Source organism: Natator depressus, chromosome 26 (assembly GCF_965152275.1).
Source record: "Natator depressus isolate rNatDep1 chromosome 26, rNatDep2.hap1, whole genome shotgun sequence".
NCBI classification, from domain to species: Eukaryota; Metazoa; Chordata; order Testudines; family Cheloniidae; genus Natator; species Natator depressus.
Genome location: NC_134259.1, coordinates 294,816 through 317,882, shown reverse-complemented (window position 1 = coordinate 317,882; position 23,067 = coordinate 294,816). Strand labels below are relative to the sequence as shown.

Below are 23,067 nucleotides of genomic sequence, written 5' to 3'. Positions count from 1 at the left end.
GAGGTTTTCTCTGCTCTTGCTCAGAAACTGGGAGGAAACAGAACCATTCATTTGCTGTAGAGTTCTCAAAGCCTCCTGCCCATTTTCAACTTACCAGTTACATATTAAAGAGAGTGACCTCAAATTTTGAGCCTGTATCACCATGTTTCATCAGCTCCAAGGAAATGTTGGTGTATACTTGGCTCTTACCTTATCCTTTTCATGAGGAAGGAGCGACACTGGAGGCAGACAGGAAAGAGACTCACAACTCTCTTTCCCATCAGCATTGATGGCTGCTTTAGTGTTGAGTTGGTACAAAGGTCCATCTTTAAGGAGTCTGCCGTGGCCAACAGCACGCTTGACAGCCAGTCGCAATTGCTGGTGAAAAATGGAAGTGCCACTACCTCCAAACAATGCAGACACATCCTTCTGACCTTTCAAAAAGCGTTCAATATTCTTCAAGGATGAACCACTGGACTCTGCCAAGCCCTCAATTGCCCGTTTGATCAGTTTATTCCAGTCCACGTTTGGTTTACCATCCAACTTTCCATGGTTTCGAGGTTTAGGAAGTGCTATTCTCCCAGGATTATCAGGATCCTTGTAGGAATTGAGACCTTTGTTGGAGACTTTTAATATAGTTCCATCTTTAACACTCAATTCTAGTTGTTCCAGAACAGTTTTACGGTCCAAACCATGGGACGAAGACACTGCATTGCATATCCTCTCCTCTGAAGGGCGCTGTTTTTGCTTCTTCACCTTTTTGATCGCCTCCAAAATCCACTCCGTATACAGCGGGTTAGCGAGTTTTACCATGGTGAAGAATTCTGTATATCCATAGAGTCGTTATCCTTTATCCCGATGCTGAATAAGTTTCACACCGTGCGAAAACAGATTTTTGGAGGATGGGAACCAGTTAACCATAGCATACACGTTTTTGGAACTGAATTACTCTGTTTCTCAAACATTAATATTTTTAAACTGAAAGCAGAAAAATGATATATTCTGTTAGGAATTTCTTCATGCTTTCAATAAATCCATCAACAGCTCCAGAGCAAGGTTTTCTCAAAGTTGTAAAGAACTCAGCACTTCTCACCTCAGCTTTGGATTTCCAATCTCACATCAGCAAAACTGGAACATTAAATCTGAAAGAAAATGAGAAAATAGTCACGCCCACAAAGAAAGTCACAAGTGTCCCATTCCAGTTTGTATATTCACAAATATACAAGAATATTGTAAGTTCTTCTAATCTATCACTGAAGTTTTGAAGCACATTTTATAACAATACTGAAGTAACATTTAGGCTATGTCTTCACTTAAAAACAAAGTTTGGATTTTACATCGAGACATCTAACAATGTAAAATCCTACTGGAGACAAAGCACTGTAGTTTCTGCCTGGATGTAGCTAGTCAACATAACTCCCAGGTGGGAGATATACGGTTGACCTCAGTTAGCTACATCAAGGTAAAAACTACCTGGTGCCTTACCTCCATTACAATTTTACATCATGACAGCTATCCTGATGCAATAAACACACCTAATTTTGCAGTGAAGACATAGCCTTAGCCTGAGACTTCAATACAAAGTAACTAAAGGATTCCGACTGCCACAGGCAGATGGTACTTTTTGCCTCTTGCATTGACATTCAAGGAGTTGTGAACAGTTTATTGCAAACATCACCATTTTTATAGGTGAGATTTTATAAGTTCCAAGTTAGTCAACATATTACCTAGCTCTTCCTTCCCGTACCCTGCTTTCTAGTAACTGTTAGAGAATCTGTCAGTAACAAAGGATTTTAAAACACCAAAATTAGATCATCTACACTGTCCCCCACATACAGGTTTAAGTTTAATAATTAGGTAGAAGTTGAGAACCTCTGCCTAAAACAAAATCTACACAGAAGGAAAATAGTATTTAAATAAGGGTTGTATTACCATTATAACATACATAAGGGTAGATATGACCACACATACACCTGTCTGCACTTTTCTATTTAAACTGTACCTGGCAGGGGATGCCCCGAGCCACCCCATACCTGGACCCCGGGGAAGGGACCCTGCGATCTGCCATCAGGACATTTCACTGTCCTTGAACACTCTTAATAGCGAGGCCAGGCTGAGGCTGGTGTCACACAGGGGTGATGGCACTCACTCATTCTCCAGCTGCATCACAAGTACCCCTGCACCTGTCACAGCCGCTCCCCACCCGTGCTATGGGGTAGCCCACAGCACAGAAGTGCCCACGGGATGGCGCCCCCGGCCGGACACCCCGGACTCTGTTCCCGGGGAATCAGGGCACCGGCCCCAGCGGCAGAGGGCACCCCGGGGGCACGGCGCTGCCCTCCCCCTAGTAATGGGCAGCCCAGCCCGGACCAGTGTTCCCGCATCGCCGGGCCCGCCGGAGCCGCGCGACCAGGAGCCGCAGTCGGAGGCCGACTCAGCCCAAGCGCCGCGGCCCGCGCCGCCGGCCTCATCCGCGGCCTCCCGTGGGCGCCGCCTGCTCGGCTGCTGGGCTGGAGCGCGCTGCGGGGGAGCGCGGCGGCCGGGCCCGGGCTTGGCGCAGAGCGGCGGCGGGGCCGGAACAGGCCGCGGGGCCTGGAGCACCCAGCGGGCCTCCCGCTCCCTCGGGCGGCAGGGCCCGGCCAGCCGCCGGCCCCCGGCCCCCGCGGCGCCGGGCACCCGAGCCAAGAGCGGCCGAGACGACGCCACTTACCGGGGCCTGCGAGAGACGCAAACCGCGAGCCGGAGGCCGGACGGCGGCGAAGCCCCAAACTGACACGGCGGCCATCTTGGGTCCGGAGCGCTGCGGCGGGGGGAGGGGGCGATGGAGGGGAATCGCCTGCGGCGGGAGGGGGATTCGCCAAGAGAATAGCCTGGCTGCGCGGGGTCGGGGAGCCGCCGGGGTGCCGGGCCGAGAGCAGCGCGCCTGAGGGGAGCGAGCGGGCCAGCCGGAGGAGGGAAGGAGCTGGGGGAGGGGTTGTGAGGGGCTGGGGAGTGGTCTGGGGGGGAAGAGAGGTTTGGGGAGAAGGGTCTAGGGGAGGGTAGAGGGGGATGGGGAGGGGCGGGGGGTTTGGAGGGAAGGAGGGGGTTTGTGAGGGACGGGGGGGTGGGGAGAGGTTTATTTATGGGGGAATGGAGGGGGTTGGGGAGAGGGCTGTGGGAGGGATGGAAAGGCTTGGGTGGTGGTTGGGGGGGTGGAAGAGTTTGGGGAGAGGATGAACAAGCAGGAGGAGTGATAGGGGTGGATGGGGTTTGAGGAAGGGTTGACAGGAATGGGGCAGGGGATAATTGGAGGGAGGGATGGGGGGTTAGAGGGAGAGGGGATAAGGAATCATGTGTGATCAGATAATTAGCGGGACTGGAGGAACCCCGCAGTGATCTAGGCCCAGTACTAGGCAGGGATGGTAAAATGGACAAGTGTTCAATAAATATTTCTGTCCTGTATTTGTAAAGAAGTGGCATGGCATATCCATATCTTACAATATTAAAGAAATACTTTCTATTTCAACAGTAACTGTGGAGGATGCTAAACAGCATCCGCTAAACTTGGAGCTCATCTACGCTTGAAATGCTACAGCGGCACAGCCGCAGTGCTTCAGTGTAGACACTCACTTCTGCAACAGGAGAGGTTCTCCTGTCACTATAGTTAATCCACTTCCCCCAGGAGATGGTAGCCAGATCGACAGAAGAATCTTTCAATTGATTTAGTGCTGGTCTACTCCAGGGGTTAGGTCCGCTTAACTACGTCACTCAGGGGTGTGGATTTTTCACACCCCTGAGCGACGTAGCTGGGTTGACTTAACTTTGTATAGACCTGACCTTAAACTTTTTAAATATGTAGGAGTGGGGCCATGTTTACACTACAAACTTACACAAGTGGTGTTGGCATAAAGCTGTCACAGTTAGTATGGCACTTGTACTCACGCATACTTGGCTTCTTGTGTCAGCGCTGTGCATATTCACCAGGAGTGCTTGTGTCAATGCACAGTGCAGTGCTCCATGGGTCGGTATCCCAGTGCGCAACCTGACACCATCCAGCACACTGTCTTTTGGAAAGTTTTGGCAATACATTGTGGGGCAGAAAGGAGTTGTTCAGGGGTGACTGGGAGCAAGGGGTTAACCTCCCGCCATGCAACTGTCTCCGTCCCATAATGTCACTTATATCCCATACTTTTCAGACCTTTTTTAAAAATCCCACAAACCCACACAGCCTTCCTCGCTGTCAGCCATCTCTGACGGACTCTCCACTATTGTCATAAGCATTACAAGGACAGGACACGCATTCCTCCAGTATTTGCAGAGCTGCAAGAAGAACTGAATGAGCAGGTAACATGGTGAGTTATTGGAGGACAAACTGCTGCGGGACATAGAAAGAAACAATTCAAGGTTGTTGATGGCATTCACAGAGCAGCTGCTGCTGATGGAGCACTGCACCTGCATGGGATTGCATTGTAATACAGGTTTGGGATGAGGAGCATTGGCTGTAGAACTTTCAAATGCACAAGCTCCCATTTCTGGATGTGAGTGCCGAGCTCGCCCCAGGCCTCCAGTGCCGGGACACTAAAATGAGAGTTGCACTGGCAGTAGAGAAGCTAGTGGCAATTGCACTGTGGAAACTCGCAGAGTTGGATTGCTACCAGTCATTGGGAAATCATTTTGGAGCTGGAAAATCCGCTGTGGGGTCTGTTGTCATGCAAGTGTGCAGGGCCATTAATCATCTCCTGCTATGTAGGACTGTGACTCTCGGCAATGTGCAGGACGTAGTGGATGGATTTTCAGCAGTGAGGTTCCCAAACTGCAGTGGAGCAATAGACAGCACACACATCCCTATTTTGGTACCAGACCACCTTGCCACAGAGTATATCAACAGAAAGGGCTACTTTTTTATGGTTATGCAAGCATTGGTGGATCGCTGGGGTTGCTTCACTGACGTCAATTTTAGCCGGTCAGGGAAGGTCCATGATGCTCATATCTTTAAGAACACAGGACTGTTCAGAAAGCTACAAACAGAGACTTTCTTGCCCAACTGGCAAATTAACTACGGTGATGTTGAATTGCCAATAGTGATCCTGGAGGACCCAGCCTACCCCTTGCCCCCGACTCATGAAGCTGTAAACCAACCAACTTGATAGCACCAAGGAAAGAGTCGACCACCAGCTCAGGGGGTGCAGAATGACAGTTGAATGTGCTTTTGGTAAATTGAAGGTATACTGACGTTGTTTACTCACAAAAATGGATCTCGATGAAAAACAAATCCCAATGGTTCTAGCTTCCTACTGTGTCCTGCATATTTGTGAAGCAAAGGGGGAAAAGTTGCCACCAGGATGGATGGTTGAGGTGGGCCGGCTGTCTGCTGAGTTTGAACAGCCAGACACAAGGGCTATTAGAAAAGCTCAATGCAGATCTATATGGTTCAGGGAGGCTTTGAAAGAGCTCTTTAATGGTAAGCCACAGTAATGGATTTTGTGGTACTGTGCTCTACCTGGTCCTTCTCTTTTGGGGCCTGTTAGGAATTATGTAGTGTACATTTATGAATATAATGCTGTTAATTCACCTATGAATTTTTTGATGCTTGCTGTACATTTAGGATTTTTACACTGTTACTGGTCATATGAGTTATGTCATACCTGTACAGTAACAAGTGGGTGCTTTCAGAACTGCTAGGCACTCCGCAGCTTATGCTGTGAACTAATAAAGATTAATTTCCAAATAATAGAATTTTATTCAGTAACAAAACCAGTGCAAAGAAAAGTTTGTGCAGTTTAAAAACAAATACATTAAAAGCTTAATACATTAATGGAACAGACCTTAACAAAGGGAAAAAATATTCATGCCATTTTACCTATACATATAGCAACCATGGCTTTCACAGGTCAATGCCTGTGAAGCTGTGATTGTCCTTAATGTCCATGGGGTGGAATGGCAGGGGTAGATATGTGGCCCCTGATATCAGGTGGAATGTTGAGGGCGCTTTAGGGAGATGCTGTAATAAAGTTCTCCATGGACTGCTATAGGAGGTGAGCCTATGATTGTTGAACCTGTAGGTCCACAAGAGTCTGCAGCATCTGTGTTTGCTGCTGGAGAAGCTCCATTACATCCTGGTGCATCTCCCTCTCCTTTTACTGCTGAAATTTCTGGTCCTTTCTCTTGTCTGCTCTTTCCTTCTCCAGGTTGTTTGCAGTGTTCACTCTCCAGGCCCTGTGCTCACAGTCTGATGCAGCACGGGCTTGCAGGATTGCACTGAACATGTCATTCCAAGTCGTCTTATTTTTTCTCTTTATCTGACTCCCCTTCCCACAGGTGTGGAAGGGGAACCCCTTAAGGCCGCAACAGCAGCAGCTACAGATAAAACACATAGAGGTACCATTGTCAATATAGTCACAACAGAAAGTAAAAGTTAAGATTCAGAGCTCCCTTCCCTTGCTCCTCTAAAGATTTAAACAAGACATGCTTATTGACACTTCTGCTTCAGAATGCTTGTGCACGTCCCCACTCACAGCACCAGTCGTGGTGAGTATAGCTTACCAGGAGTAAGGGAAATGAGGAGGGAATTGTTTAGTTGCATGCTTCTATGAGTACTAAGCAGTGGCACTGAATACTGGCACCATTTTCCACAGGCAGAGTTAATTTTAGCTGATAATTCACTCCTGAGTGTAACAAAGGCATAGAGAACACAGCTGCTGCTGGCATCCCGAAGCTGCCTGGGCCTGTATGCTGCTAGCCTGTGTACTACAATGGTGCCTGCCGAAGTTGCAGCTAACTAACATTGGTCAAACTGGACAGTCTCTACGTAAAAGAATAAATGGACACAAATCAGATGTTAAGAATTATAACATTCATAAACCAGTCGGAGAACACTTCAATCTCTCTGGTCACGCAATCACAGACATGAGGGTCGCTATCTTAAAGCAAAAAAACTTCAAATCCAGACTCCAGCGAGAAACTGCTGAATTGGAATTCATTTGCAAATTGGATACTATTAATTTGGGCTTGAATAGAGACTGGGAGTGGCTAAGTCATTATGCAAGGTAGCCTATCTCCCCTTGTTTTTTTCCTACAAACCCCCCCCCAAGACGTTCTGGTTAAACTTGGATTATTGCTGTGCACATTGTAAGATGAGCTATTGCCAGCAGGAGAGTGAGTTTGTGTGTGTGGTTTTTGGAGGGGGGTGTGTGTGTGGGGGGGTGGTGGGTGGTGAGAAAACCTGGATTAGTGCTGGAAATGACCCACCTTGATTATCATGCGCATTATAAAGAGAGGTTTCAAAGAGGGATGGGCTATTACCAGCAGGAGAGTGAGTTTGTATGTGTGTCTGGGGGGGGGGGGAAGGGTGAGAAAACCTGGATTTGTGCTGGAAATGGCCCTCCTTGATGATCACTTTAGATAAGCTGTTACGAGCAGGACAGTGGGGTGGGAGGAAGTTTTGTTTCATGGTCTCTGTGTGTATATAATGTCTTCTGCAGTTTCCACAATATGCTATGCATCCGATGAAGTGAGCTGTAGCTCACGAAAGCTCATGCTCAAATAAACTGGTTAGTCTCTAAGGTGCCACAAGTACTCCTTTTCTTTTTTCTTTTAACATGGGAAAGTGTCCTACCCTTGAGGAAGAAGTAATGCTGCCATCCCTAGAAACCTTCAGGAGAGGATTGCAGAGTACCTCCATGAACATTTCATGAAAATCTCTCAGGAGGATTCAAGGGACCACCCCCATGTACACAGGTGAGAGGGGGCCATGCAGAGCAGTTTGTTTGAATGAATGAATGAATGATATATGTATGTAGCAGAATGTACAGATAATGCTACATCTCTTTGTTGTACCACTACCTCTTCTAGCACGAGTAAATTAATGAAAAGTTGATAGGTGTGTCCTGTTTTGGGCAGGGCGGCGGGCATCAAAGTCAGGGGAAGGCTCAGCCTACCCAAACTGCCTGCGTGGCCCCACCCACCCCCAGGCTTCCTCCAGCTTCCCACTGCACTGTGCTGCGGCTCTTCCTTTCCCTGTGGCTCGGGCCCTGGGCCAGTGGCACCAGAACCAGGGGGTCATAGCCCTCCTACTTTTTGAAAATGGATGGGCCTGGCCCTCCAACTTTTCGCCAGGCCCAACCCCGCCCCTCTCTCCTCTTCTTCCTCTCGAGGCCCCACCCCATGGCCAGGCCAGTGTGGAGCCTGGCCGGGGAGCCCCGGCAGCTGTGGGGAGCCACCGTGGACCCTCTACCTGCTCAGGGTGTGGGGGGCTGAGAGAATCCGGGAGGCAGGGACACGGGCCAGGGGCTGCTTGGGCCCCTCACGCTGCGGGCAGGTAGAGAGTCCGCCACAGCTCCCCACACCTTGCAGCGCGGCTCTTATCATGGCCGGGCTGCGGCTCCGAGGCCCCCTGCTCCGGCTGGAGCTCTGGGGAGAGCTGTGTGGGCAGCGGTGGGAAGCCTGGGTCCTTCCACCTGCCCTGGGCGGGGGGCCTGGGATATGGGCAGGGAGCTGCCTTCGCCTCCACCTTGGGTAGGGGCTCCCAGCTCCCCCCAATTTTGGGAGGGCTCCAGTGCCCTTGCTACCTCTGAGGCTAGTGGGGGCCGGCCTGCAGCCAGGTACTGTGGGCGGCTGGAAATGCTGCTCATGCTGCCTGCCCTGTGCTGTCCAGCCCCCTCGCACTCTGGGGCGGGAGAGCCGCGTTGCCTGCCCACCACGCTGGGGGCCTGCGCTCAGCTGCCTGCCGCTCCAGGGCTGGGGGTGACCCTCTGGGCTCTGGCGGGGGAAGGGGCTTGGGAGGGGGCAGGGCCCCGGGGAGAGGGAGGCGGGCTGCCGGGGGCTAGCTTTCCCAAGCCCACGGTTCACCCACCACCCATGTTTTGGGGTGCCATCAATACATCACTGTAATGGGAAATACAAATACACATTTACTTAAGATTTCTTACGCTGCATTGGGCTCACCCATGCTTTATTGCTGGGACTGATTGGACTGCGGTGGAGTCTCAGATAGGTCCTGGCTCACAACATAACTGGGCCTCTCCAGTCACATGTTTTCCTCTTCCTCCTCTTCTCCACCTCCTTCTTGTCCTCGCTGTTCACACCAATGGCCTGTGACTCGGCTTCTTGGAGGTATCCATGGTGGTGTGCAGCGTAGTGGTGGGATCTCCACCCAGTTTGGCATGTAAAAATGGTAGGTCTGTGGCTTGGTATCGGATTGACTGTTGGCCTCCTTGGCCCTTGTGCTTTGCCTGCCACAGTTCCTTCACTTTCACGTGGCACTGCTGCTGGTCCCTATTATACCCTTTCTTCTGCAACCTCTGTCCCTTCTGTGCAGTCTGCTCGTATGATGTCCACATTTCTATAGCTGGTCCATAGCTGTGCTTGCACAGCCTCTTGTCCCCTCAGGCCCAGGAGATCCAATATCTTCTGTGTACTCCAAGCCAGATCATTTCTAGAGTGTGTATCTGGCCTGGTCAGCTTGGCAGTTGCACATAACACTGGAGAGCTGCTAGATGTGCTCACCAAGCTGGACAATCGTGAAAAGGCATTTCAAAAATTTGCAGGGCTTTAAAGTGAGGGAGGCCTCCTGGTCTCTCACACCGAACATTGGAGTTCACAGTTGTGGCCAGAGCGGTCAGTGGCAGGCATTGTGAAACAGCTGCTGGTGGACTGTTAGGGTCAACATAAGTAACGCAACAGCTATACGCACGCTGCATTGACCTCAGTGTGTCAACCGTGGCTCCATGTCATTTGGAGAAGTGGTGTCACTGCATTGCTACAACGGGGCACTTACATCAGTGGGAAACAAATTTAAGTGTAGACACATGCACAGGTAGATTAACACAAGGCAGTGTGTGTTGACCTAATTTTGTAGTGTAAACCAGGATTGGATGACTTGCACCCAAGAGTTTTAAAAGTATTGGCCAAGGAGCACTCTGCGGGCTGGTCTCCACTGTGAATTTACATCAGCATTGCTATGTTTCTCCTGGGTATGAAAAATCCACATCCCTGAGAGACATAGCTATGCGGATCTAACCACCAGTGTAGACAGTACTAGGTTGACAGAAGAATTCTTCCTAGCTACCACTTCTTGGGGATGTGAATTACCTATGCCGTTAAGAGAACCCTTACCTAGTGATGTGGTGGATTCTCTAGTACTTGAAGTTTTTAAATCAAGATTGAATGTCTTTCTAAAAGAGATGCTGTAGCTCAGCTGGAAGATATGGGCTTGATGCAGGAATTAGTGGGTGAAATTCTGTGGTATGCAGGAAGTCAGAATGGTTCCTTCAGGACTTAAAAATCTATGAATAAAGGGCTGCATGTCATACATGCACAAGGAGGCACAGTTAAAGTTGCACTTGCAACTTTAATTTGGCATTTTCTGGCTTCTGAATGCTGAACTGGTATAGAATTTTTAAACTATAGTAAAGCCTAATTTAGCTTGGGCGGCACCTCTGTCTAGCCTATACCAGTTTTGTTGATTGAGGGTTCCCTTCTATTTTTAGTGGGTTTCTTCCATGGAATTGTTTATAGCTAATTTCAAAAATATATCCCCTAAAATTGCTATAAAGTTATTCTCTTGACTCTTTAATTAATTTACTTAGAATCTCTTTGGCAGGAGGAGCTGAATGCATGAGATCACTAAGATGAACACTGACATCTCTTAGTTTCTTGCATGACGGAAGATATGCAGTTCAAATGAATGCAGTTCCACTCTTCTTAATTTAGATCAATGTGCAGCAAGTCAGGACTTGTCTACGCTGCGAATGCTACAGGGCCATCACTATGTTGCTGTAACCCCGTAGTGTAGATGTGGACTACAGTAGCAGAAAGTTTTTTTCCGTCACTGTAGGAACTTCACCTCCCTTATTTAATTTAGCATGTGCATAATCATCTAGCCAAGCGATGCCATCTTCAGTGGCGTGATGCATAGGCGCCGACTCTGTGGGTACTCCGGGGCTGGAGCACCAACGGGGAAAAATTAGTGGGTGCTCTGCACCCACCAGCAGCCAAGCTCTCCACCCCACTCCCCCTGCCTCACCTTGCCTCCGCCTCCTCCCCTGAGCATGCCGCATCTCCGCTTCTCCTTCCCTCCCTCCCCGCGCTTGCTGCCGCCAAACAGCTGTAGCAAGCTCTGGGAGGGAGGGGATAGGAGCGGGAACGGGGCACGGTCAGGGGAGGAGGCAGGGAAGAGGCGGGACCAGGACAGGGATTTGGGGAAGGAGTCGAATAGGGGCAGGGAGGGGGCGGAGTTAGGGTGGGGACTTTGGGGAAGGGGTTGGAATGGGGGTGGGCAGGGGTGGAGTTGGGGTGCGTCCGGGGGCAGAGGGGGGTTGAGCACCCACCGGTGCCAGAAGAAGTCAGCGCCTATGGCATGATGCAGTTCTTCTAGGCCATCGCTGAACTTAGTCAGCAGGCATTCATCGACAATGTGCGTCATCGTCTGTGTTGTACCACAGCTGCACAAAGGGCTGTCATGAAGGCCCCAGCGATACTGGTTGGCTGCAAAGAGACCTTGCCTGGTCCGGAACCTGTTCAACAGGGACCATTGGCGATGGGGCAGGTCAAAACCAGGTGGAAACATTGTGGGGTTGGCAGCGAGGGACTGGTTGGGGATTATAACAGATATCCATTCCTCTAGCCAGAGTGTTTCTGCCCTAACATCCTGCCGTGGCAGATGAGACCATAATGGGCAACATGACAGCAAACATGCAGCTAGTGGTTTAAAAAGATCATTGTGCAGCAGCAGGCTTGAGTTGGCACATACTTTCTCCACTAACTTGCCAGTGGCAACCTCTTGTTTGATATGAGGAGGAGCAATATTGCTCAGAACTGGAAGTGGAGTGGAGTCGGAGGCAGGGTGCCGGAGATGATACGCATGGCAGCATGTAACTGCGTATCCACCAGTTAGGTGTGTGATGATCGACTCCAAACTGGTGCACAGTACTCCACCACCGAATACGAGGTGGAAAGAGCTGACGTCCGCAAAGTTGGAGCACGAGTACCCCATGACGAACCTGCCAGTTTGCTAAGACGATTGTTGCACTGTTTTCTTCAGGTGGGTATGGTAACGCAGTGAGTGGTCTAAGGTCACACCTAGATAGACTGGTTCTACTTCATGCTTCACCTTCTGACCATTCAGATAAACTTTCAATTCTCGGGTAGTGCTGGAGTGGTGAAGATGGAATAAACTGGAGACTGTTTTTACCTCTCTGAGCAAGGGTAACTAGGTCGACGAAAGCATTCTTCCATTGCCCTACCTGCATCTACACCAGGGGTGTGCTCGGCATAGCTATGGTGCTCAGAAGTGTGGATTTTTCAGACCCTCAGCAGCCTTGCTGTGCCAGCCTAAGTTTTAAGTGCAGTCTAGGCCTCGGTTTTTTGTTGCAGTGGGTGTAAAAGAGTACGGCCTGTTCTACAGTTAACTTTTAAGTCGACACAGGTAGGGCACTTAGAGGTGTGAAAAATTCACACCCTCAGCATCATAGTTAAGCTGATCTACCCACCAATCTAGACATAGCTAGATCGACAGAGGAATTTCTCTGCCAATCTAGCTACCACTTCCCTGGGAAGTGGAGTACCTACATGGATGGAAAAACCCTTTCCGTTGCTGTAGGAAGCATCTACACTATGGCACTACAGTGGTGTAGCTGCAGCACTGTAGCGCCCATAGTGTAGATGTGGCCTAAGAGTCACAATAGGGAATGTTTTGGGGATGCTCTCTAGCTCAGATATTTTGGGACTCTAATTTGTGTTGAGTTTCTGACATCTCATCATCCTCCCCCCCCCCCCCCCGAAAAGGTAATACATTACAAGCTTTTGTGTGTTACCAGAAAGACAAGCCTTCTGTCCTGGAAAGACTCAGGATCTGTATACAAACTTAGGTCTCAAAGTTAGTGGGGCTCTGTGTGAGTACAAGGGCTCTTCTTCATGGCTCTAATTGCAAGATTGGGGCTTGGTTCTTCTCAGCGCTGCACCTCTATGATGCTGAACCAGCACATGTAAGATTTGAGGAAAATCTCATTTTCCAGGATTAAGGACATTCACTCTAGATAATGTCGTTTGCCTTTGCAAGTTTGATCTGCTTTTTTGTTTTGCATTGCATGTACTGTATATTCTCATTCCCTGTGTTATTCACAGTTCCTTAGAAAGTTTAGTTTGCTTTAGATCTGACTTTTGGTTTGTATCCTTAGGCAAACACAATTTTATCTATACAGTGTTATAGGCAGTTTTGTGATTGTGATCAATAACTTGCAGGACAGGTGTCTTCTGTAGTTTTGGGTGGACCTTCTTGTATTTAAATGTATATTTTAATAAAAGCAAGAATAGGTTTGTCCTATTATTGTAAGCTGTTTTGAGACAGGGAATTAGTAAAGTAAACTTGTGGCTTTTTCTAATTTTCTTTCCGTTTAATGTCTTGAATTCAGAAACTTCTCTTTTGGGGCAAGAGGAAGTTGTTTAACATTAACCACAATAATTTATCCAAGTTAAAAGGGACTGTTTGGGTGAGTTACTATTTATTATTTGCATTATGGTACTGCCTCAGGAGCAACCGAGAACAAGTTCTCATTGTGCTAGGCACTGTACAGAGTACTAGACAGTCCCTGCCCTGAAGGGTTTTCAGTCTAAATTGACATCACAGGCAAAGGTTAGGGGAAAAGACCAAACACACAAGCAGAGTGATGGTTTGCAAATGTCATGCTGGTGTCAAGATTGTTTTGTGGGGATCTGATGGGTTGTTGTTTAATTCTTTGGGGGAATTGTTATGGGATTAACTAAATGGAAACACAGCGGACAGGCGAAGGCAGGGAGGGGAGCATGCAGGGCAGGCAGAAGAGACAGAAGGGGGCAGAGGTTGTTGGAGTAAGCAGCTGAAGGGCAGAGTCCGAAAGCAGAAAGGAGTCTGACATCCGTGTCCACAAGTCCCTGTTCCAGCGACTTCTGCATCTGCTCCTGCAGGCTTAAGAATTTCTCGGCCTCCTCCCTTTCCTCTCCCCTCCCTGCTCCAAGCTGGCTCCTTCCTGCAGTTTCTTTTCCCCCAAACCCACATGGCTCAGGTGTGGGGGTGCTGCACAGGTCCTCTGGTCCCAGAGCTGTGATGATGAATACGAGAAAGATAATGAAGAGGTGAGGATAATTTCCAGGAGTTGAAGGTAAGGAAAGTGAAACTGAAAGGATTGAACACACAAACGTGAAACTGAATGATGCCTTCCTCTGATTACGTTAGGTTGGACTTATTAGTATCAAATTAGAAAATGTTCAAAGTGATACAATTAAAATAAGGAATTTTTTCAGAAGTCAAATACTGCCTGTTCTCCCCCTCGCCCCACTTTCCGTTTTCACAGCACAAGCTGACAGTTACACCAGCAAGATCATTGCATATGGCATGCTGCAGATAATAAAAAGTTGTTTTACTCATTGAGATAATGTACACTTTGGCAACATCATTTCTCAAATGCCCAGTCCTTTGGCTGTGGCTGCACCGATCTTTCACTGGGCTATGCACTTCTTAACTCAGCTGTGGCTTTTTGCTGACTTTTGATTCCTCAGGCTCTTCCTATACTAACCAACAACACTCTGAATTCAGCGCTGGAAGCATCTTTCACTGGATTCTTCTCCTTTTAGTTTCCCCTTTAGGTTTATAGTAAAATCCCCAGCAATCCTGGGAAGAGCTTTTATTTAGTTTAGAATGAAATATGGTCTCCACTTTGACAGCTCAGAAGCAGTCAAGCTGTGTTTCTGCAGCAGTAAACAGTTGTGTAACTGCAAATTTCTCTTCACAGGTACTAGCAGGACACCAGAACATTCTTGGAAAAGTTTGAATTTCAGAGTAGTGTCCCAACTGATCCAGGTGTCTCTCAAAGGCCAGAAGAGCTTACAGGATCTTTTCAAGGTATCTTACATAATAATTTTATGATTAGTTTTCCATAACTCCTTGGAAGCTTGAAACAGAAATCTATTTCCTTGACAAAAACTGTTCTGTTGTGTGCTCATTAGTTTACTGTAGGGTTGCTCATGAGTTGGCATGAGAACTTGTGCAGATAAAAGATGTACAATTCTTTTTTTGTTTTAAATGCAGAAAGAATAACAAGATTTTGGAAATAGATGAATGGAAAATAGTAATATTAACATTGCTTTTCTTTGCCTGGGCAGGACTCTTTAATTATTGTTTAAAAAAAAAAAAGTTATCTAGGGAAAGAAGAGTCCATGATTTTTCATGACAAAGTTATAGAGAAGAAAAGACCTGTACAGAGCTGTTTACAGAGTTTCCTGCTGTATTTTCTGTTTGGCACGGCTCTGTAGCAGGCTTAGCCAATGCAGGAAAACTTGTTTCTTTTAAAAAGGGAAAAGTATTGTGATAACAAATATCCCATTTGTTTAGGGGTTTACCCAAACCAAACAAATGGTATTTATTTAATAGTAATTTTTATAATAATAATATGCATGGCATCATTAATGCCACAAATATTATGGTGATTAAAAATAACATGCATTATTATCCATTCCTTGTTGTTTTTCAGCCATTTTCACCTGGTAATAATGTTGCTTTTATTCACATAGATCCTTATGTTGAATATCAAATGTTTACGATTTCTCCCTCAAATAAAATCTACTAGTATAAACATATTATCTATTAGGATCAATTAACATCCAACTCTCTCAAAATCCATGTAAAGGTGAGATCTGTGCAGACATAGAGTTCTCAACCCATTGACCCACAGCTGTGCTATATTAGAGGCATAATGATGATCTGGCATTTAAATTGGCTCTTTCTTCTTCCTACTCCAGAGAGCTCTTTTTAGCCACGGATCCCAAATAGTTTACAGACTTAAACAGATACACAAGCTCTAATCAAGGATCACTTCACCCAAAACTAACATGCATCTGCTTTGGGGTCAAAGGCAGCAGCTGTCTGACAGTACACGCTAACACTGCATACCCGTTTTGGAGAGGAAGTGAAGGGGAATCCTGTATCCAACTGCAGAGGGGGCATTTAGGAAGGCAGGATGTAGTTCCTAAGCTGGAAGTTGGCCAGGCCATCTGGGTTAACATCCATAATGTTATAAAAAGCATCACAGGATCTTTAATGTTCACGAATGGTCAGGACTTTAATGTATAATAGAAAATATAAATATACTATAATAAATAATACATCTTTACTTTTAATCTCTCCTTGCTGAAGGATTCTGGATGTTGTACAATGAATAAACTAAGGGCAATTAATAAGCTTTAGGACATTGGCTCATCTTCACTGCTTCAGGACTGGCCAGTTCCTTAGGGGTTGGGGAGGCCTGTGTGGTCTTTGTATTAGGAAAGGGATGAGGGAGAACCGTTCATTTTGGTTTTCCTGGTCAAGATTAGTTAGGTTACTGTGAAAATGTCAAAGTCTAGAAGGAAAGGCTGAAATTTCTGACCATTCTAGAGATGAAAAACCACTGCGGAAAAGATGACCTTCTGCATTCAGCTCACAATCACAAAGTCTGTAGACCAACTCATAATATTTGGGGCAGACTTCATCAATACAGATAAGACCCTTTCAAACTGCAGAGACTCTCAATTTTATCCAATAGAGAGCAGAAGATAAAAGCCCTAATGATCCCAATTAGACACACTGATTTAATTATGTTTGGGAAAAATCATGAACTTTTTACAGTTTGTTACAATGCGGTTATGTGGCCATGTCTGTGACATTTCATGCTTTTTTTCTAGAGTTCATTTACCTTTTGGCCTTTTATCATAGCAATGCCTCGGTGTTCCCAAATGCCCAGCACGGCTGTTGACTTGTGCAGAAAATAGGGAATGGTTAGAGCTGCCAAGTTTTGTGCAGTTCCATGTGAGACTTTTTATGCAAATGATTTAATTAGCTAAATTGTATATTATCTTTGGCTTTAAAAAATTGTGCAGATTTAGTGCTGATGAAAGGCGTTGGCTTGGTCTTCTATTCAGCTAAAGCGGAACAGCAGGACAGGATTTCCACAAACACTACCCATCCAGCATGCCTCACCCCTGATCTTGGGGAAGGGGAAAAGGACTTTCCTGCAGAGATAGTAGGGATAGTTCTTAAAAGGGAGTCATATGTATTCTCAGACAAAAAAAACCCCTACATCAAGGTGGAACTGAGTTTGAGAATACATACTAGTAAATTAAGGGTAAAAATATAACTAATGGGGATATTATAATTATCCCCAAATGAAGCATAATAAATCCACAAAATTCCTAGTTAAGGTTACACTTGAAAGAAATCCAAAGATGTCAAGATAAGAAATGTTATGTGCAGTGTAGTTGTAGCCATGTCAGTCCCAGGATATTAGAGAGACAAGGTGTGTGAGGTCATATCTTTTATTGGACCAGATTCTCTCCCCAACAGAAGTTGGTCCAATAAAATATATTAGCTCACTTACCTTGTCTCTCTCGGGTAAGAAATGCACAATTAAGGCCTGGTCTACATTAGGAATTTACAATGGTATAGCTATGTCTCTCAGGGAAATCCATACCCCTGAGAGACATCGCTATACCGACCTAACCTCCGGTGTAGACCAGCACTAGGTCAACGGAACAATTCTTTCATCGACCTAGCTACTGCCTCTTGGGGAGGCCTACAATGATGGGAGGACTTCTCCCATCAGCACAGGTGGTATTTACACTGAAGTGCTACAGCTGCAGCAGTGCCACGGCAGCATTTTAAGTGTAGACAAGTCCTAATGAATTCAAACAGCATTAATTGTCAAACACATAGATGAACATAATTTGTTGGGGAAACGTCAACATAGTTTTTGTAAAGGGAAATCATGACTCACCAATTTACTAGAATTGTTTGAGGAGGGTCAACAAGCATGAACAAGGAGGATCCAGTGGATTTAGTGTACTTAGATTTTCAGAAAGCCTTTGACAAGGTCCATCACCAAATGCTCTTAAACAAACTAAGCTGTCATGGGATAAGAGGGAAGGTGCTCCCATGGATTGGTAACTCGTTAAAAGATAGGAAACAAAGGGTAGGAATAAATGGTTAGTTTTCAGAATGGAGAGAGGTAAATAGTGGTGTCCCCCAGGGGTCTGTACTGGGACCAGTCCTAGTCAACATATTCATAAATGATCTGGAAAAAGGGGTAAACAGTGAGGTGGCAAAACTTGCAGATGATACAAAACTACTCAAGATAATTAGGTCCCAATCAGACTGCAAAGAGCTACAAAAGGATCTCACAAAACTGGGTGACTGGGCAACAAAATGGCAGATGAAATTTAATATTGATAAATGCAAACTAATGCACATTGGAAAACATAATCCCAACTATATGTATAAAACGATGAGGTCTAAATTAGCTGTTACCACTCAAGAAAGAGATCTCAGAATTATTGTGAATAGTTCTCTGAAGACATCCACTCAATGTGCAGCGATAGTCAAAAAAGTGAACAGAATGTTGGGAATCATTAAGAAAGGGATAGATAATAAAACAGAAAATATCATAATGCCTCTGGATAAATCCATGGTGTGCCCACATCTTGAATACTGAGTGCAGATATGGTCACCACATCTCAAAAAAGATATATTGGAATTGGAAAAGGTTCAGAAAGGGGCAACAAAAGTTATTAGGGGTATGGAGTGACTTCTGTATGAGGAGAGATTAATAAAACTGGGACTTTTCATCTTGGAAAAGAGATGACTAAGGGGTGATATGATAGAGGTCTATAAAATCATGACTGGTGTGGAGAAAGTAAATAAGTGTTATTTACTCCTCAGAACATGAGAGCTAGGGTTCACCAAATAAAATAATAGGCAGCAGGTTTAAAACAAACAAAAGGAAGTATTTTTTCATACAACGCGCCGTCAACCTGTGGAACTCCTTGCCAGAGGATGTTGTGAAGGTGAAGACTATAACAGGTTTCAAAAAAGAAATAGATATGTTCATGGAGGATAGGTCCATCAAAGGCTTTTAGCCAGGATGGGCAGGGATGGTGTCCCTATCCTTGTTTGCCAGAAGCTGGGAATGAGCGAAGGGATGAATCACTTGATGATTACCTGTTCTGTTCATTCCCTCTGGGGCATCTGGCATTGGCCACTGTTAGAAGACAGGATACTGTGCTAGATGGACCTTTGGTCTGAGCCAGTATGGCCGTTCTGATATTCTTATGTTCTTAACTCTGCCCTGTAGTGGTGTCATGTGGAAAACATAGGGTTATAATTAAGGGATTTTAGTTCTTGTGGTCCTAGATTAAGATTAAAATGATTTTGATACTTTTCTCACCTTGTGGTATATTCAAATTCTACAGAATTTAAATTTTCATTTAAAAAAATATGTAGCTCTTATGGTTGCAAAGAGAACCTTCCAAATGTGAAACAAGTAACTAGATTCAATATTTTCTTCGTGGGTCTTCACACAACATGAAACAACTACTCTGGGAAATGCAAACTGCCTTGCTCCCTTAATCTCAATATGGTGATAACTTTAAAGGCCAATGATGACATTTTAAGTGTCTGCATTAACTACTTAATTGTTTATAAGTTTAGTGGTGGAATGGGGAAGAGGGTGGAAATTGGGTGTTACTGCAGGGAAGGAAGTGCAGAAGGCAAAAAAGAGGAGAGACACAGTGGGCACAATTTGCAGTGGTATCACAGAGAGCTGTCAGAAAGTGACCATAAAACTACTGTAAATACCTCCCAATGGGTGTAGAGTTCCTATATCCTAGCTATCAGACTCAGAGGTCCATGTTTCTGCCATGTATACCTGGAATACACCTCTCATTAAGGAAGCCATTTGGCATGTCATTTAAATTTATTCTGCATGTTATTTGGAATATATTTAAGGCAGAGTTAGGATACTTGTGATAAAATAGCAGTATAATGATGAGAAGCTGCTCCTCAGGGCAGAGGCACATATTATCTACTGAACAGCTCCGTGTACGTCTTTGGTGCTATATTAAGTATAATTAAATGTTGTTGTGATACAGTAACAACTCCTTTCATTGATATGGTGCTCCAACAGCTCACCAGGTGTGCATGTTGCATTGCAGAGGGTAACAGTCATTGGACTAATTTAGAAGCCTCATTGATAAAGGGTGACTTATATTCTGGATTTACAAAGGAAAAGAAAGAAATATTCCTGGCATCTCCAACTCTAGAGCCGAGATGGGGAAAAAAGCAGCTGACATCACCATAAGGAGGGAGAAATGATCTTCAGACGGACAGGTAACAAAGGGCTGTGTGAGTTTATGTATAATTAACTGGCCTGCACAGTGAAGCAGGTAGGTGTTTCTCTGCTGCATATATTGCATGTAAGCAGCTCATTCAGAAGGCCAGAAAGGGTGCCCTTCTTAAACCAGTATGTTGTAAGAGAAAGACAGTACCCAGGGGTTTCCAAAAGCAAAGGCTACTTGAACACACTTGATTAATTGCTTTTGGAAAGTGACAATGAGAACAGACAGTAGTGAAGCAGCAAAATAAAAGGCTATCTAATATTAGCAACTGAATTACTCAATTGCATAACAATTGACTTAGTAACAGAGATGAGAAAATTATAGTAAATGGTTACAGAACAGGTAGCAGAGGAGTGACAAATAACATGTTGCAGGCATTGCTGTTGGGCCCAGTTTTGCTCACAATATATCAATGACACAGAAAAGGGAATATGCAAGGAGTGCAAATTTGCTGAAGACATAACTAGGAAGGCCAGCTGGTACCATAGAGCAGGGCATTGGATTGAAAGGCACTAAATGGGGACTGGAGCTGACAAGGGACTTTTGCGTTTTAATGTAGAAAAATATAATAATATAATAGTGATAGGACTGAAAAGGACAAAGTGGATTCTGCCCTAAATTATCCCTATCAGCAAAGCACTGATTAGAAGAAGGGTCTGGAGAACAATGATAACAGAAAACTAAACTTAGCAGCTCAGCCAACAAGAAATCAAAGCACAAAAAGGAGAGAGTGATAGAGGGATAAAGCAGAAATGAGAAAGGGTCACAGGGTCAGCGAGACCAAACCTGGAATGCTGGACACAGTTCAGGGTTCCATATAGCAAAGAGGATACTGAACATTACTCTTGTTTACAGTAGTGCTCACGCTATGCTAGGCACACCCCCAAGAGGGCAGTGAGGGTGCTAAAATTCTCAGAGGGTACATACATAAGCCAAAGTTAGAGGAAAGGGTTTGTATTCCCTGGAAGAGAAGAGGGTATGACTGAGGGATAGCCATTTTTGAAGGATGGAGGGAATGCGGGTGTCAGAAATGCATTTGTCGGGGTAACAGGCTGAGAAAGAAAAGGGCATAAACTGAAGCTAAGAAATGTGTGAGTACTTGTTGCCAAAATCTGTTTAATGAGCGGTAAAATGATGTGTTCCTTTCTGCTACTTGTCTCTGATTGAGAACGGATTAATTCAACATATATTTAAACATAACATAATCAAATCATAGATGAAAACACTTGAGTCATCATTTACATTTCATCCATACCCTTTTTTCTATATTTTTGTTTTGTTGCCCGTGCTAGAAACCCAATTGCTAATCTAGGGTCATTCAGATTTCACCATCAAAGGCCACGTTATCAATTTGCCAGGAGCATGAGAGAGACAGGTAATTTGCATCTATATACTTTTACAACTAAAAAGTAAATGTACTCTAGTATTTGTTTGTGTTTTTATCTTCCTGAGTAGATTAACAGAAATTTCTTCCTGGCTGAGTTTACCTGCAATGGAAAAACAAAACCGTTCTTAGAAGGGAAAAGCAGAAATGAGATTTGGCCTAATAGATATGTAGTGTCCATGAATGTACCTCCAGGCTCCTTTATTGCAACTCATATCTAGGAATGAAGCTTCACACCTGGAAAATCATCAACCAATACAAAATGCAGTTGTCTTCTTAGTGAACACATCACCCCAGTGTTCCTTCCTCTGTATTTGGCCCTCACTGAATAGAGTCTATTTCAAGGTATCGGTTCAGATATTCAAAACCATCCATGCAAATGGCCCTGGCTACCCAAGAAATCATCTCTGTGTCCACAGTGATGACCTCCCACAACAGATGCTTTCCACAAAAACAATGAAACTGTTGACCAATAGTAGGAGGCTCATGAGCGTGAGGGACAGAACTTTCACAGCAGCCAGACCTACACGATGAAACTCACTTCTGCAAGAGATGAGTGACACCAAGCCTCACCCTATTCAGAACTAAGATCTTGTCTACAAGAAAGTTGTACCAATGTAATTAAGTTGGTTTCTAAATGTAAATCTCATCTCTTCAATTTAGTTTCCCTTCAATAATTTCTTCACACACAAATGGATACCCAGGACACCCACTCATGCACACAAACTGCCTATAAACTAATCAAATTATTTCTCTTACAGGCTGGAAAGGAAGAGAGACTTTTATTATCCTTTTAGTTTGGGAGGCAACAGATGCTAAGGCAATGGGGTTTAGAAAGTACCTAAATAGAAAGGTAGATCTCCCAATCCAAGTGTGCATCCACACTAGGAAGAAAAGGTGTTTTACCATATATTAGCTAACGCATGGTAACATCCTAGTGTGGACAGGGCAGTCTTAGTTTTCACATGTTAGCAGGTTGAGGTAAATGCTAACTAGGGGAAGCCTAAAGCTAATATATGGCAAAATACTCCTTTTTTCCTACTGAAGACAAGGCCTAAGATAAATTAAACTGGAGGGTAGCCAAAGCTGCACTTACTCCACATTCTCCACATTGAGCCATTAGAGCACTCTTTTGGGACTCTTCTTCTAACCCCTCTTCACCATAAATTGCTTTCTGTCTGTCCTGGTTCTCAGCTTTTGGTTGCGAAGCAAGTTGGAAGATCATTTGTATTTAGAGTTTTTAACAGCTGAAGTCCAACCTAAGCCTCTCAGTTCAAGCCTTTACTGCATTTGAAAAGGGGAAGTAAAATCCCCGAAAGAAGTCCCTTGAACATTGACAGGGAAAGTGAAAACTTATAAATAACCGATTACTTGGTACTAAGTGCATGGATGATCCCAGTAAGGACAGATGCTGTGGTTACTGATTTATGGCTATGGAGGACTTAAGAACAGTTCCAATGTCAATGGAGTTTCAGACATGCTAATAGCAGCTCTTTGCTGCTTGCTGCCCAGAAGCTGCTTGGCAGGGTCTCATTTCACATTACTTAATT

The 23,067-nt window shown here is 45.2% G+C and overlaps 1 protein-coding gene and 1 long non-coding RNA gene across 2 annotated transcripts in view; one reads left to right on the top strand and one right to left on the bottom strand.

The window, feature by feature from the left end:
• KAT6A (lysine acetyltransferase 6A) overlaps positions 1-2,813 on the bottom strand; it is a 77,942-nt gene extending 75,129 nt beyond the window's left edge. Inside the window, exons 1-2 of the mRNA XM_074940211.1 lie at positions 2,690-2,813; positions 190-1,121 (exon numbers count right to left, since the gene is read on the bottom strand). Coding sequence (XP_074796312.1) covers positions 190-792 — 603 coding nt within the window. The 5' untranslated portion in view covers positions 793-1,121; positions 2,690-2,813. The remainder of the gene's footprint in view (positions 1-189; positions 1,122-2,689) is intronic.
• Positions 2,814-7,564: 4,751 nt separating this feature from the next.
• On the top strand, positions 7,565-22,738 carry LOC141978129 (uncharacterized). The gene is made up of 3 exons (XR_012636336.1): positions 7,565-7,695; positions 14,724-14,833; positions 19,951-22,738. It is a non-coding gene; the product is annotated as an uncharacterized LOC141978129 (long non-coding RNA).
• The last annotated feature ends 329 nt before the right edge of the window (positions 22,739-23,067 follow it).